Source organism: Pangasianodon hypophthalmus, chromosome 11 (assembly GCF_027358585.1).
Source record: "Pangasianodon hypophthalmus isolate fPanHyp1 chromosome 11, fPanHyp1.pri, whole genome shotgun sequence".
In the NCBI taxonomy this organism is placed as follows: Eukaryota; Metazoa; Chordata; class Actinopteri; order Siluriformes; family Pangasiidae; genus Pangasianodon; species Pangasianodon hypophthalmus.
In genome coordinates this window covers 8,453,069-8,469,704 of record NC_069720.1, presented here as the reverse complement: position 1 = coordinate 8,469,704, position 16,636 = coordinate 8,453,069, and the positions used below count along the sequence as shown (strand labels likewise).

Sequence of the window (16,636 nt, the reverse complement as noted above, 5' to 3'; positions counted from 1 at the left end):
GTGAAGCTGGATATGAATTTAAACTGTAGAGGTGGAGATGGAGACTAATTTAAATGATGGAGATGGAGATTAATTTATATAGTAAAGGTGGAGAAGGAGATTAAATTGTAGAGGTGGAGAAGGAGATTAATTTATATCGTTTAATTATTAAATTGTGTTGCAGTTACAGATCTGCCCAGTTGTTTTGAGCTAGATGGTTGTTAGAGACCCAAGAATGATCCAAAAGTGCATTTTCAGCTACCGTGTATAAAGTCATTTCCTGTTCACCATATAGTTCTTTGGGCTGCAGCCATTTTGTATTGTGGTTCAGTATATTATTACTCCAGAATGCAGCATAAATTCAGTGTACAACTGCTGTACATTATTTGCAGAATGCATAGACATTTCATTGAGTTTAAAATTTGCTGCCAACTTTGTATATATTGAAATTTTTTTGACAGCCCCCAGGTCCAGCGGGTACTTGTTAGTCGTGTATTTAATACAGATCTCTAATACAGACAGCATGTCACTCACTAATAAGAGTTGTTTAAATTGGGTCCTGTGTCTCGTTCACTGCTGCCCTATATAATGCTTTATATAGAAGTACAGAGTAAATATTATTAAGAGAGGGATTTTCTGAACAGGAATATTTTAAAAGTGATCTCAGACACATGAACTTAGAAAGTAAACAAGACATCAAGTGACAAGTGTGTGTTGCAAAACACTGTCAAAATAAGATGCTAATGTTGGCTAAATACTCAGTGTGTCTCAAGTTTATAGAAACGTCCTATGCTGTAGTGTTCACACACTGTAAGACAAAAGGTACTGTGCAGGTATGTTTTTGTTCCAAAAGATACGAACGAAGTAAAGGTGCTTTTAAGGTTTAGTTATGTACCATAAAGACATTTCTTTAACCACCCTCACGATGAGCACTTAAAATGCCTAAAAATACAGTTTAGTACTTTTTTCATCGAGTCTGACTGCATGTTACCTATTGTGGTATAAGGTGTTGTGGAGTAGCTGAACTTTCCTAGAATGAGAATTAAGCATTTATACATTAGAACATGGAGGATGAAGAGTCCATGAACAGTGCTCTTTATTTCCTCCCTGTTACACTGCTGTCTGACTCATGGAACAGAAGAACCTTTACCTGATCGTGGAGATAAGAGACACTGCCTTTATTGTATGGCCTGAACATAAGGAAAGCAGCTAGCATAGGTTTTTATTTACCTATGCTTGAATATATATATATATATATATATATATATTTTTTTTTTTTTCCTTCACCCACGGCTATCACATGGGAAGGGTAAAGACCAGCACATGCTTCCTAAGAGACACTTGAAGCCAGCCACTGCATCGTTTTCAAACTATCTTTTTCATTCTGTGCTGCAGAGCAGGTAAAGGCACACTGAGGAAAAATGGGTTTCTTAGTAACAGAACAAGCTACAATTTTGGTTCGTCTTTTTAACTTCAAGAAAGAAGAGAGTATGGTGAGGGACTGACTGTTTATAGCTGCTGGAACATAAATGATAATGGGAACTGACTTATTTTGTGGCCGTTCCACAACATTAAATGTAACTGTAGGTGGATCAAAAGTATGTCATGTCGTTCTTCAATAAATACTAATTGCTATTGTTGGCAAATTGCTGTGGTATTAAAGGAGTAAAATCCCCCAGACTATGCTGTTATAAGAAAACACTTTGTCACAATCACAGTCAGTAAGTTTAATTGAGGAAGCCAAAAAAACCGTTCTTGAAAGCAAACAAGATTAATTGTTCAGCATCTCCTGTATTTTATCCTTTAAATCTGAGGAAAAAGCGTCTCAGTGTGGGAGACAATTATAATGTTCTTAATGATGGAGCTGTTTTTAATGATGGAGCTGTTTGTAAGAACTTGCATGTGTTAATTGTTTTTGCATGTGCGTGACCAGAAATTAGTGCCTGACTCAGTTCATTAGGGTGTGAACTTTTAAAGTAAAGCCACCCAAGTCATTTTCATCTGTCACACTTACGGTAATATAAGAGGGTGTAGCATTGCTGATACAGTAAACAACAGTTATGTAGAAATGCTCATTAGAACCACAGACGATTTCAAAATGGAAAATGTTGATGTTTGTCTCCTGCAGGATTCGTGTTAGGTGTGCTGCTGAAGCGCACATTCATCCCCAAGCAATTAAGGTGTGCGATACCAAGTCTTTCCTTAAGCAAAATGAAATGTTCCATCACATTAATAATATGGCTTTATTTATTTTGCCATTTCCTGCTCATTTACCTGCTCAGTCACACTGTGGACCAATATCTCTGTACTGATTGCACTGAAGAGCTGTGGAATCAGACTGAAACTGCTTTATCTAAGAATCTGCAGTGATTTGTGTTGTACACTCATTTTGTATATAGTAGGCGATATCAAACTGAAATTCTTCCTCGTCCAGTTTTAGGCAGAATAGTAGCTCTGAAACGCTGAAAGGTCAGCCAGGTAATTTTGACACACTTTTTTTTTTTTTTTTTCTTTCCGAATGTCTTACACGGCCTTTGTACATGTTATTTGTTTTTAATAAGCTTCAGTATTGGTTCTGTCTTAATCTTCACAAAAAAAGTAGAGAATAAACCGCGCTTTAAGTGCTCTGGTGTAATGGATGACTCACTGTGGATGGTTCTCTCTCCTCCCCAGGTGATTTGAAAGCTTTGCTGCATCCACTTCATGTGCACATTTTGAGGGACTTGAAGACCTGAGGTTTCTGTGACCTCCACCCTCTCTGATGGAGCTGTGCCTGGCCTGCTTGCCGCTTGTCACGCTGCTGACCCTCCTGACCTCCGAGGTCACACCGTCCCTTGCCCAAAAGGTTTACACAAACACATGGGCCGTCCATATCCCCGGAGGAGAGGAGGAAGCCAACCGCATTGCCCGAAAGCACGGTTTCATTAACCACGGCAATGTGAGTATCCCGTGAGCTGTGCACTCTGTCTGACATTTTGGCGTGGCTATAATTTCTGAAGTGATAATTTTGTCCTGATTCTCACCTCTGCTATCTACTGGCATTTAGTAATTAAGCTGTAGTTACAGCTTACGATCCTGTTCAAGTATGATGATCACTCATGCTTGTGTATTTTCAAGTTCCTTATTTGGTTCGGAGTGGTCATGTGGTTACTTTTATATTGTCTCTTTATTAGGCTTTTATATTGCTTTTTATTAAACTTTTGTCCCTAAACATAATAACCTTGGGGACAGGCATTTATTTACAAAAGCATATCCCAATATTCATCCAAGATCAGCTCACACACATTAATACACTATTTTCAAAGTATGTCTAAAATCATTAGAAAATCTATAAAGCTTGGTTCTCTCTCACCTCATTTTATCTGGTATTGATATTCTATAAAGGGGGGTAAAAAAAAAAAAAAGCAGATGCCCTTAAAATATTCTGACAGCAGTAGAAAATATCTTGGCTGATGAAATGCAGTTGCTTTATTTATTTATTTATTTATTTTTATTATTATTTTTTTCTTTCTGTATTTTAGAGAATTTAGTTGAATGTTTTGAAGTAAAAGTGTGAACAGTGGCTCTTTTCAGATATTGCTAGTATGTAAGTATGTTTTCATACTTGTAAGGATTTCTGTGATGCCTAGAACAAGGAGAGAATCCTGGAATTAAAATAGAAACCTGGGCCCTGTCCTTCATACATCACTCATGAGGTATGCCAGATTTCTTGTGATGATTCAGATGGGCTAATTGGGTTCTTTGATCGTACCTGAGAGCTTAGTTAGTATTGCTGGTTTTGTGTGGGAAAGGCAGATATAGAGATTGGAAGCCACGATCAGCGAGTTAACAATAATGCGAATGGTATGGAGGGCTGGAGATGCCAGTAAGTTTTCTTTTTTGTCTGTTTTTTTCTTGCTCAAAATTTAGTAAGATGTACTCAGTTTAGTTTCATTAACTACAGATAGTAAATTGGATTCATGAAATCATAATGCTTGTGCACGATTTAGCTACTTCCTGACGTTGTTATTTTGAGTTTTGAGCATTTCTGCCCAAGCTTTGGTTTATTTTTCTTCTTTAAACAAATCATGTGCATGATTTATTTAAGTAGTTCAGTCTCCATTTAGAATAGGTTCATAAAATGTTTAGAACATAAGTGAAAAAGGATAAGACCTAACTTCTGAACACATTAAATATTTTGAGCAACTTGTCCTTATACCATCCAGATACAGATTGTGGCCACCTGACCATGACACTTCTATGTGCCTGTTGAACATCCTATTCCAGATTTAGTCCCTCTTTGCTGTTATCATAGCCTCCACTCTTCTGGGAAGACTTTCAGTAGATTTTGGAATGTGGCTGTGTGGATTTACAGACCTGCCAAAAGTTACCTGCCAGCAAGCTCCTCTGTCCTGAAAACTTTAAAACACTGTGACACTTGCAAAGAACTTACAACAAAGACTTCACCACAGCAACGATTCTAAAACATTTTAGAACATTAAATTTATATCATTCATTAATAAATTAAATTTTAAATCATTGGCAAAACGAAGTAACATCTCCGACAAAGATATCGCTGCACGTCGTGCCATCACATCACCACGGCATGTATTATTTTCATATAACTGCACGGCCTGTTCTGTGTTATTCCTTACACGAAGATGTTGCATGCATTAACTTGGCATGTAATATCTGTAAAATACACAGTCATAAAATCAGCAAAAATGCCGTTCAAAACAAAAGGTCAAGTGCATCTGGCAAATGAAGCCTATCCCTTACCCTTATGTGACTGAAAGACTGAAAGTCAATTAATATAGAATGATAATTGACATATGTCATGATTATTTGTTAAGTGAGAAGTATAACATATTTTCATTTAAAAAAAAAAAGAAAAGTAATTAAAGTTTTTTTTAGTTTTCGAATGCAATATTATGCAAAATCAAGTACTGTGTTATGTCTAGGTATTATCTAACTAAGCAGCGAACTATCTATTTAAACCCGCTCTTCCTGAAGAACATCGCTAAAATAGATGGGTGCCAAAGTAAAACTGCCCGACGTGCAGCGATATGCTGCAACATAGAAAGACATTTCCGACAATTCTGTGCTTCCAACATTGTGGCAACAGTTTGGGGAAAAACCACAAGTGGGTGTGATGGTCAAGTGTGCACACACTTTTGGCCATATAGTGTAGGTTTACATTTGTGGCTCTTTTGGTGAATACTGTACGTTAGACATTACTGTCATGCTTCTGTCTTGGTGTATGTTTGTGTTCTGACGTGCAGATGCTGGGTGGAATAATGTAAATTCTCCTGGGTTAAGTAATGACAAGGGACTGAGGTGTTTTGACACCAGGTACCTCAAGAAGGTTCAAACATAAAACACAATCTTTACTGCAGAACTCATGGAGCAACTGTATCCAGTTATTTTTAGCTGCAGGATATGGCATTTGTTAGTCATATCTGAGGGTTGTGTGTGTGTGAGTTTTTCCTCCACGTAAAGTCCAGCATTGCTGTATCAGCAATGCCTGGTTAGGTTTTTTTTTTCTTTCTCTCAGAATAGATGACTAGTTCATCCCTCCGTGTACCACTGCTTCCTGGATGTTCTTTTTTGTTGCTTGTATTTGAACAGTGTGTTTGTTGTAGACACAGATGATCCAATCTCTTTTACCAGGTACAAAATCAGAGTGACTCTCAAAAGGGACTTTGAACAGCAGAAACTACAGCAGTAAGGAAATTGCACAAGTATTCCTTCTCATCCTTCCACATGTTTATGGGGAGCTCATAAATTTATAAATTTCCTAAATGTATGTTTTGATCACTCTGGGTGGCTGATGAAATGCATAAAACATTTTCCTGACTGTTTGGGTGGTGTAATGTGTGTACGTGTCTGCTATTTTTAATAGTGCAGTCTTCTTTACAGGCTTGTGTGGGATGAGTGTGCTTACAATGAAGCTGTTTTTTTTTTTTTTTTTTTTTTTTTTTTTCCCCTTCTTCTTTAACATTCTTACCTTCATTTCTTCTGAAGTATGCTTAGACACAACAGCCCTTGACCTTAAAAGTATTAGTTTTAAAACTGATTTAGATGTCACTCTTTCAGGTGCGTGCTGCTGCATATTTTATGACTAACAAAAGGTATTACTCAAAATAACAACGAGACCAACTGGAAATAATTACCTTTCAAGTTTCTGCTTTTCTTTGTGTGTTAATGAATTAATTGGCGATGAGCAATTTGGAATATATGCTGTGTAGAATGATTGTTTTGAATTATTCTTTTCAATAAATGTTGCACCGCGATTCCTCCCTATAGATTAGAGTGTGCCATAAAGACCCCCGGTAACCAGATGGACCAGTAAAGCCCAAGCACAGTGATGAATGGCTTCATCCACTTAGCAAGCGTTTGGACAGTGCAGAATGCGAGGCAGTGAGTAATTGATTGAAAGGAGTGCTTCTAAGCCAGTACCCATGTGGACATGATTTGTGCCTTTATGGGACAGTGCGGTAGGCAGATATCATCCCTAGCCTATCCTGTGTGTCTTATGGTTCCTAGGTTATGTGATCATTAAACATTAAAATATATAAATTGAAATAAATTTTACTTTAATTTTATTTATAAGGCAATTTTAACAGTGGTCATTGTTGGAAAGCAGCCCTACAGAAATCTGGATATAAAGTTTAAATTAATATTTAAACTCCGGAACAACAAGAGGAAGAAGCCTTAAGAGGAACCGGACTCAAAAGGGAACCTATCCTCATCTGGGTGACGCCAGATAGTGTGATTATAAATAATTTCTCTTCCTTAACTGTACACTTTGGAGACAAAAAGTGCTAGTTGTGTTAACAAGAACTTGAGTATGAGCAGCATTGGAGTTTTAACTTTTCAGTTTGACACGACAGACTTGGTCATCAAGTGTTGAGTGATGGAGACTTGAGTGTAAACTGTTCTTAGAAATTGCAGTCATTAATCCATCCAAGGAAGAACATTCGCCGCCATCTTTAGGGTGAACAGTGCACACCTTTGTCAGTTCTCAAAGTTCAGGCTCTGGTGTTTGAACAGTGGTTTTAACATGGAGCGCGTGGACAGCCAACCTGAGCGCACACAGCAGTCACAGCGAGCGTGGCCATTAAAAATGAGTGCAAGGTACCATTAGTTGCGTGTGCATATGTGAGCATGAAGTGAGTGTGTAGAGGAACAGTCTGAGAGAACTTCGTTTTGGCAAGAACTGAGACACACATTTTCTTAAAGTAAAGGAGCTGTAGACTAAAGTGAATTTTTTTTTTTTTAAATTTTTTTTTAAAATTTTTTTTTTTTTTAAATATTCCGACAGTTTGTGTTTAAATAAAAATTAGAAGAAGTTCAATTGAAAATGTGTTTCTTGCCGCCACCTTTTGGCAATTTGTTATTAATAATAGTAATAATAATGATCCTTATCCACAGTGTTGCTTGTATTATTTTAGTATAAGTGCTGTATCATGGGCATGCTTATGTGGGTTTGTAAAAATGAACTCTTTTTGTCAGAGGCTGTTAGTGTTTTTCTTTTGAGAGCAAATTACCCTGAATTAATTATTTGGAATGTTAATGTGTGAATTCCTTTTGCTAGGAGCATGTGAACATTGATGAATCAGCTCCGTCCTCCAGCCAACAGTTATTTTAAAATTCCTGAAAGCTATAAAATGTTACTTTATTATGAAATGATTTTGGCTGAATATGAAGTTGCATCGCTTGTCGTGCTTTACTTGACGAATGATCTATTATACAAAAGCATACAGCTAGATTTCATAGCAAGCCTGAACATGTATGCACCTAGTCTAAATGAGCGTTATCCTGATAGATCTTGTCCACTATAAGAGATTTGTCAGTTCCGTAACAAGGCATGTTTGTGTAGTTTTTCAGCTTCCCCAGTATTGCCTAGAGAAAGTTAATGTTTATGCACTACTGCATGTTTTATCACTCGATTAGCCTTGAGAGTCAGAATGTTCTGAAGCGGAAGCTTGATGTCCCTCGATGTCCCAGCATCTGTTGAACCGTGTAGTCCTTCAGTGTGGGCCATGTGAAGGCCGCAGAATCCATCAGGCGAGGCCGATGTCTTAATAAAATGTTGATGCAAAAGCAGCCCCCTCTCCAAACCTCAATTTCTCCAACCAGCTCTTCCCTAATAAAATCTTTCATTAAGAAAATCGAGTCAGGCCATGCAGGCCGTGGAAGCGAGGCGTCCATAAGCACTCGCAGAATGATGTGATGTAACAGATGCAATGATTTGATGATGATAATGAAAGCTGTTGTAATTAGATTTATGATGGATGCATTTTAAATGTACCGGAGTGCATGAATCCTTTCGTGCGGGAGGGGGGATGGAAAGCATCCAGGTATAGCATCGTTCATTTTGTGACTTTAATTTAATCAGGTTTATATTGGTGCCACAAACAGGACAGACACCTACGGTCTGTTTTCTTAGTTCTCTGGTTTGTATTTAAGGTTGTTTTACATGTGCTCTTAAAAACAAGGGCTTAAACTCCCAGGAAGGCATCTGTTAAATTTGTGCAGCTGGGAAACCAGGTCATTGCAGGTGACGTGTTCATGCAGAGAAAGCCAGATCACAGCTGCAGCTGATGCTTTTTCAGGCACATTATTGACCTTGGACCAAATATGGATATGCCAGAAATGGCATGCAAAATGTTATGCCATACTGCACCAAATACAGACATTAAGTCAAAGATTTGGCAAGTTGCTTAATTCCACCCCATTTTATGAAGCACAGCAGTCTGCTTTTGCAAATATTTGACGATAGAGTGAGTTTACGAGAACTTGATCTTTGTCAGGGTTCATTCGAGACTATCAGTCTACGTGAGTGTTTGCTTTTTGTTCCAGTAGATACAGTTCCTGTACTGTTGCTCAATCCTGACCCACATATGTTCACTGTGATTGTCAAAACACTACTTTCGTATAGCTTTTCATCTCCTGCTGATGTACTTTGTTAGTTTAATTGGAAACATGGGTATTTTTTAATAAATACTTGTTATTACAGCAGTGTCATCTCTGAATGGAGTTTTATGTTGCCAGATGTTGGATTAATCATCGATCTCCACCTTGAACAGGAAGACTTCAAAGTCTATAAAATGTTGGAACCGTGTTTTTCTTTTCTCTTCTCCATTTTTTTAAACGGTTTTTTACTCTGTGGAGAGAGTCATGAGGCAGTCTTATTAGAAAAGGTCAGCAGATTTCTGAACTGCTTTGTTTAAGAAGTTAAGCTTTTTTTTTTTTTTTTTTTTTTTTTATTTAAAAAAATTTTTTTTATTAAAGAATACAAGTTACCTAGGATGTTCGGCTTCGTTGCTTTCTGCCCTGCTGTTAAATGCTTCCTACCGTTACTTGCCGTCCCAACTTGATGGACTTGTGTGATTTTATATATATATATATTTTGATTCCATCTCAAGTCAGAATGTAGATTGTTAGCTGTAGCTCACTCCACCAGGCTGATACTTTAGGACCATGACCTCAGCTGTGCACTGGCGGGATTTAATGTCATGCTTTTCATCTTTTGAGTTCTGAATTTGGCCTCTTCTGGTTTTGTAACTTAAAAGCTTGAAAGAAACCATGGCAGACAAACAAGGCAAACTTGTTTCTCTACTGTCACTGACTATGTAGCGCTTTACCTGCAGTGCTTAGCTAAAATGTAGTTCTTGTCTTGTGCCTTCAACATTAGTTTTCATATTTTATACACTTTTTGATGTTATTTTACCATTATTCAGTTAGCAGAATGCAAGCAAGTCAGAATCCAGACCCGCTTTTGTATTCGTTGCTGTATGTAACATCTTTTTCCTAGAATAGAAAGTAAGTAAGTGTGCACGGAAATTTTCTTGGGTCTGCATCTTGTGTAAAACAGATAAACAACAGCTTTCCCCCCCGTATACGTGCACACTCTGCTTTCTACTTTAGACAAATGTTTTGTGTAAGGACTACATTGAGTTTTTTTGGCAGGACTATGCACCATTCCTCTTCTGGGGTGGGAGGTCTGCAATCCGTTTACAGAGATGAGGTGTTTGGTTAGGGCCCTTGTTCAAACGCCTTCTAAGTGGCTTCCCAACGTTCTGTTCCCTTGTATACAGCAGCCTTGCCTGCTAGTCATTCACTGTGGGCTGGAATTAACTTAATCACAAAACACACAGACCTTTGGTCTTGTTTTGCTAAACAATAGTGTTTACCTGATTTTGCGTTTGTAGGTAGAAAGTTTTCATTTGCACTCAGAAGTTTGGTATCTATGGATTTCTTTTTATCTGTTGTGTCTCACCATATGTAATTAATTTAGTCTTGTATAATAATTAGCATGCAGAGTAATGCAGAATTTCTTGACATGTTTGGGTGCGTTTGTTCTGCAGTCATAGTTTGTCATGGCGCTTGTTCATCTCACTTGCTGATTTCCTGTTGCTTGTATGCTGTACCGCCACCAGATGCTTATCGGGAAGCTCCTTCCATTTTGGTAGAAAATGGCTGTACCACACCATGGCGGCTTTCAGAGCTTTGGCAGAGAAACAGAGCTTCGCTCGTGTCCTCTAGCGCAGTTTTGATACCACAACAGCAAAATGTTTAGCCTGAACCTCCCCGTATTTTTGTTTTCCATGAATAGTGTGTGTTCTGAATCATTTACAAATCAGGCAAGCTTGCAAGAAAACTGTAACACATTTCCCACTGTGTTTTTCCCATCCAACAGTAGTGGTCACACTGTTGATATACAAGTGAGTTTTCACCTCTCTTAGCTTACAGAAAGTATTCTGCCTGAAATAGAGATTTTGTGGATAAGGTAAAAGAAGTGCCTCAAGAGAGGAAATGACAACACTAGAATAGATCAAAATAAAAAAAAAAGTTGTATAGCCTTGTAGGCCTGTGTGTGTGTGTTTGTGTGTGCACATCTTAGGCATTTCAAAAGCTTAAGTACTCTACAGAGAAAATGAGTGACTAGTTACGGATTAATTTATTTGCTCATTTATTTATTGCTTGTTCATGCAATTATCCAATCAGCCAATCATGTTGTACCACAGCAGTGCATAAAATCATGCAAATACAGGCTAAGAGCTTCAGTTTGAACATCAGAATGAGGGGGAAAAAAAATGTGATCACAATGACTTTGACCGTAGCATGTATGTTGATGCCAGACGCGCTGGTTTGAGTATTTCAGAAACTGCTGATTTCTTCAGATTTCCATTCACAGAATGGTGTGAAAAACTAAAGACATCCAGTGAACTGCAGTTTTGTGGACAGAAACCCGTTGTTAATGAGAGAGGGCAAAGGAGAATAGCCAGGCTGGTTTGAGCTGAGGAAGTCCCCAGTAACATAAGCAACCACTCTTTAAAACCATGGTGAGTAGAAAAGCATCTCGCAATGCACGTTGAATCTTGAGGCCGATGGGCTTCAGCGACAGAAGACCGCACCTTTTTTCTTTTCCTGTCAGCCAAGAACAGGAACCTGAGGCTACATTGAGAACAGGCTCACTGAAACTAACCAGTTGAAGATTGGGAGGAACATTAGCTGCGTTTACATAGACACTAATAATCCGAAGGGGTGGTTTAAACCTTTTCTAATCCGATGGAGGGGACATGTAAACACTTCATCGGATTGAAAATGAAACCAGATAGTTCTGCGCATGTGCAATGACATACAAATCACGTAATGACGTATGACGCACGGCTGTCAGTGGTATTGGGGCACCAGGTGCCATGTACCCCTCCACCATTGAGCATAGTGTCATAAATGACTGTCATGTCATCCTAAAATTCTCCTTCCACTCCTCGTCTGTGAAGTGGTGCAAGACGATGTTGTCCCACCAGTCCTCGCTTCGGACCCTCATCCACAGACGCCTTGTTCTGGGCTCGGGAAGAGGCATTTTAATTGCTTGATAAATACACGCAGTACCGCACAACACATCACGCGCTCGTCGTCTTCAAATTAGCAGCTGAAATAGGCAAATGTTAAATCTGCTTTTTAAAACGAAAAAAAGAAGCAATGGCAAGAGAGTGGCTGCTAGTATCTGCATGTTGGAACGGTGGGAAATGTGTATTCGTGCACTGTGCGCATGTCAGAAGATCAAATCCGATTCTGTCACGTAAACGCGCGTATCAACCCGATTACTTTATTCAGCGTTCTTGTAAACGCTGCGATCGATTTAATTAATCTGATTGATTTCATTCCGATTGAAACAAAAAGTGTCCATGTAAACGTGACTGTCTGGTCTCGAACTGTACTGAAAGGATAAATGTCATTCTTTCAAAAAATGTTTCCTCCATTTTGATAAAAGTGGTGGAGAGCACTGACATGTCACTAAAAAAAAGTCTCCCATCTGTGTGCATGTGGGAGATCTGGTGAGTGTGAAGACCATTTCATATGATTTACATCATTTTCATACTCTTCAAACAGTTTAGTGAGCTCTCGTGCCCTGTGCGTAGGGGTGGGGTTATCCTGGAAGAGAGAGTTGCATTGACTCTTCCCTCTAAAGGGACAAGTGGACTCAAACCACAGCAGCAAAATGCTTCCCACAGCATATCAGAGCCACCATTTTTCCTTTTATTTGTCTCCAGTCTCTGTGTATACACTGTACATAAAATATAATTATATACATACGTAGACAGGATTTTTTTTCTTAATGTTTGTCATCTTGCTTGTTAGACATTTTGTATTCACATTTGTTTTGCACTGCAATAGCACTGCATTCTTAACTGTTTGGCCTTTTTAAAGAAAAGAAACCGTTCCCCACAAGATAAACATCAGCGTATGAGGGTTTTGCAATTGTGCATTCCATTGCAAGAGAAATGTTGTAACTGCTGTGCTCCATTTGTTTCAATGGCTTTTTTTTCCCCCCCTAACAAGTCTGGGCCCAAGAGTGTCTTTTAAAAATCAGTGAATGACACAGCTATCTACTGTCAACAGTTTCTAAGAAATGCTCAATTTCTGCCCCCCCACCTTCTTTCCCTGTGTGCCCTGCTTCACTGCTGTCTGACCACCCATCACAGGGCTTGTGCATATTTATAGTGAAAACTGGTGAGGTGCTGATGCAGTTCTGATGGTTGCTTTGTACAGAAAGAGGGGGTGTGGTGACCGTGTTTGTCTTTGCAAAGCACAGAGGATGCCTCTCTCAGAACAGCAGCAGCAGTATTGTTCTGCTCAGTCTGAATGCAAGGAACCGTTTGCCACTAGACATCAATAATTATCTGCATGTTGTACAGAACAGAAAGCAAATTATTTATTGAACACCCTGTTCAAGAAATCCAAGTTTTTGTTGCTCTAAACTTCAGCATTAGCTGCCAATTATTGTCACCTTTGGCCTATAGTTCAAGTTATAAGTAAAAGTTTGCAAGTAAAATTCCTTCCTTCCAATTACCTTTTGATGCTTACCCATTAGAGAATAAGTTATAGCTATCAATAATTTTATGTGCTTAGGTTTTTTAGTGGAGCTGGAAGTATAGATGCATATTCCTTGGTCTAATCATCTTTGAAACATTCTGTTTTTGTAGTCAAGATTTCTTTACACAAGCCAAGTCATGTGTTTACTAATAAAATCATAAAGAGGGAAAAAAGTGTGAAAACACTCTCTCTTTTCTGACCTCATGTTTCTAGCCCCCTAGCTCGTCTCTGGTCTAATGAGCTGCCTTCAGTGAAATCATTTACATAAATGCATGTGATTGGATTAACCATAACAGAGGATCTGCTGCAGAAGCTACACCGCTTCTTGTTTAGAAAACTAGAGTATCCTGAAGTACAGCCAGTATTTTTTTCATTTTCATTTGAAATACTCTGCTACAGTATCTTTTTTTTTCAACGTGATTCACAAACCATACCCAAACCTTCACTGTTTGAGTTACAGGTGGGCCGCTCTGGTTTTAAATGTGTTTCTAAGCCAGTGCTGGTGTAAATGTGGATTTGAAAAATTTTTCCATCTGATGCACTGAATACACTTATTTAATATTTAATTCTGTTACGCATTTGGTGTCAAACAAGTTTGCATGTGAACATTGGAACACAGCTCGTTTTAAAGCCTGCTTCCAGTGTGCCTCTGAACTTTCACATACCTTGGCAACAGAAGTTTGAGAGTCTCAGCTCAGGTACTAGAGAAAGTCTGCGGCTGATTAGTATGCCTAGAGATCTGATCTGAAAACTGCACTGTATCAGAAGTGGAAAAAGAAGAATCAGTGCAGTTTGAATTTAGGCTCAACTCAGATGTCGCATATTTGCAAGGCAAAATCTGTGCTTGGTTGTTGTAGTAGTGATGTATATTATCAGAGGCCAGGTTTGTCATTCATATTAACACCCACATTCATGCTATAAGTTTGAGATTAAATTTTCTTTTCAAACAGTAAAGGGAAAATGGTATTTTATCATGATAATTGCAAAGCTGACCTTGCAAAAGTGCTTACATTCCAGAACTGACTGGCTGATATGAAGCTTGAAAAAATGTGAATCAATTCAAAATTCTTCAAATGTGAGTCACTAGATTTATTGTATAGATAGGAGTTTCTTCAAGGCTGGATGTCGCAACCAAACTGACCATGGCTGGGACTGAGAATGTACTTGAAATATTTTAGCTTTGCTGAAGTGCATGCTTCAAGGTTAATGTCAGATCTGGAACAGAAACTCCAACATGTCCGTTCCACTAGTGTAAAAGTGTTCAGCTGTTTACAAATACCTCATCTGATGACCTTTAATATGGTGCAGATTTAAACATTCAAGTGATGAGAATGCTTTAAATGGCGCCATTGCTCCCAGACAAAACCTTTAATGTCTTTTGCCATGAAAAGAGGTAATGAAAGGTGATAAAAATCACAAATGTGTCATTTTAACCGTAATGAACACCTAGTTCATTAAAGGAATAATTATCCAATGTTCAGTTGGATAAGACACATTTAGTTTCTATAGTTGGCTTTATTAGTTCAGCATTGCAACTGCAAGGTTAATATTAATATTATTACTGTGCATGCCCAATTCATATTTGCTTTAACATATACTGAACAACATGTCAGGTTGTTCAGTATCCGTAGGACTCACTGTTCTCTAGAATATACACTCGTCAGCCACTTTAATAAGAACACATGCACCCCTGCTCATTCATTCAGTTATCCAATAAACCATGTGACATCAGTGCAGGGCATAAAATTATACAGATACAGGTCAAAAGCTTCAGCTGGTTTGAGTGTTTCAGAACTGCTGATCTCCTGGGAATTTCATGCACAACAGTCTCTAGAGTTTACACAGAATGGTGCAGAAAACAAAAAATAAAAATCCAGTGAGAAGTAGTTCTGCAGGTGGAAATGCTTTGTTAGACTTGTTTTGGCTGACAGGAAGGCTGTAGTAACTCAAATAACCACTATTTACAATAGTGGTGCACAGAAAAGCATTTCAGAATACACAACAACATGACCCTTGATTCAGGTGGGCTGGTGAGTGTATTTAAAATATTGTATAGAGATGTTGCATAGCTTAAAGTCAGAGTAAAGACATGAGCAGTTGTGGCCCAAGTCTGAATTCAATTCATGTATTTAATGTTTTTGAATGCAGACTTATTACTGAATTTGTGCATATCTTTTGAGTCATGTATTTTGAACAGTGGGAAGCTATAAATTAACAAAGGTTACCCACGGAGCGTGTCCTGGTTGAACTATATTCTGCAGAAACTTGTGAAATTTTTTTATTAAATCATTTTATATTCAGTTGAGTTGAGCAAGGTATTTTTAGGCTGTCCTCAAATTAATCTTGTTAGCTGCTTACCGCATGAATTCAGCCCCGGGTCCTTATCATTTTCCAGCAGATTCCAGTGAGACATTTGAATTATTTTTTTTGTGATGTGGAAAAAGTACAGTGACCCAAATGGGGATGGATTTGTTCCAGAAAGCTATGTGAGCTGTTATTTTGAAGCTTCAGTTTTAGTCTTTGTTTTTGCCCGGCAGAGAGCTGTAAAACATAGAAAAATAGAAAAGATGATAACTTCAGTTGAGGGTATTAAGAGCGATCCAGTGTATCAGCACACAGAGTGACGGGTATGAGCAGTTTCATCAAACCTTCCACTGAAAGAGAAGCTGACAGTTGGCAGGCATGCCAGTTTGGGTGTAGGTCAGAGCTGCCATCTGATGTAAATGTCTGTGGCATGACCTCCTTAACACCTGAACGAAAACATTCCTTCAGTGATTTCCAAAGAGCAGAATAGCTGATGCTGCAAGTGGCCATCTCTGAGCCTACAGCGGGGTGAAACCTTGAACATTTAAACGTTATGGTTACCTCCCCATCCTCCAGTGTAATTATACCCAGCTTCCTCAAAGAGTGTGTGTGAATGATTGGTCCAGTTAATGGAGTTGAACGCCAGACAGGTCAAAAAGGCCAATAACCAAACCCAGATGTGTTTAAGGTACAAGGCTTACATCCCCCTCATCAAGCTTCACCAGCCTCCACCCAAAAAAAAAACTTTTAGCTGATCAGTAATGTCTAGAATGACCTGAGTGAGTAAAATTTCATTTGTAATCATGTTTGCAGAAGTGTTGGTGTAATTTGTCACTGGCAGGTCTTTATGTCTACTAAATTATCGGGTAAAGGTTAAAAGAAAGGATTAACTGCTCGAAACGTTCGAGTACTTAAATGAGGCCAGGGTACACTGAAATGCTCAGGCTTTTACTTAAGCAATTAGAACTGGCTTTAAAGATGATTT

General features: G+C 38.5%; 1 protein-coding gene across 4 annotated transcripts in view; it reads left to right on the top strand.

Annotated features, from left to right (window-relative positions):
* Positions 1 to 16,636, top strand: part of furina (furin (paired basic amino acid cleaving enzyme) a) — an 81,452-nt gene that overhangs the window by 7,673 nt on the left and 57,143 nt on the right. For all 4 annotated transcript variants that reach the window (XM_053238164.1, XM_026930322.3, XM_053238162.1 and 1 more), the window contains one exon: positions 2,653 to 2,917. In XM_053238164.1, the coding sequence (XP_053094139.1) occupies positions 2,741 to 2,917 (177 nt within the window). In that variant the 5' untranslated portion in view covers positions 2,653 to 2,740. The remainder of the gene's footprint in view (positions 1 to 2,652; positions 2,918 to 16,636) is intronic.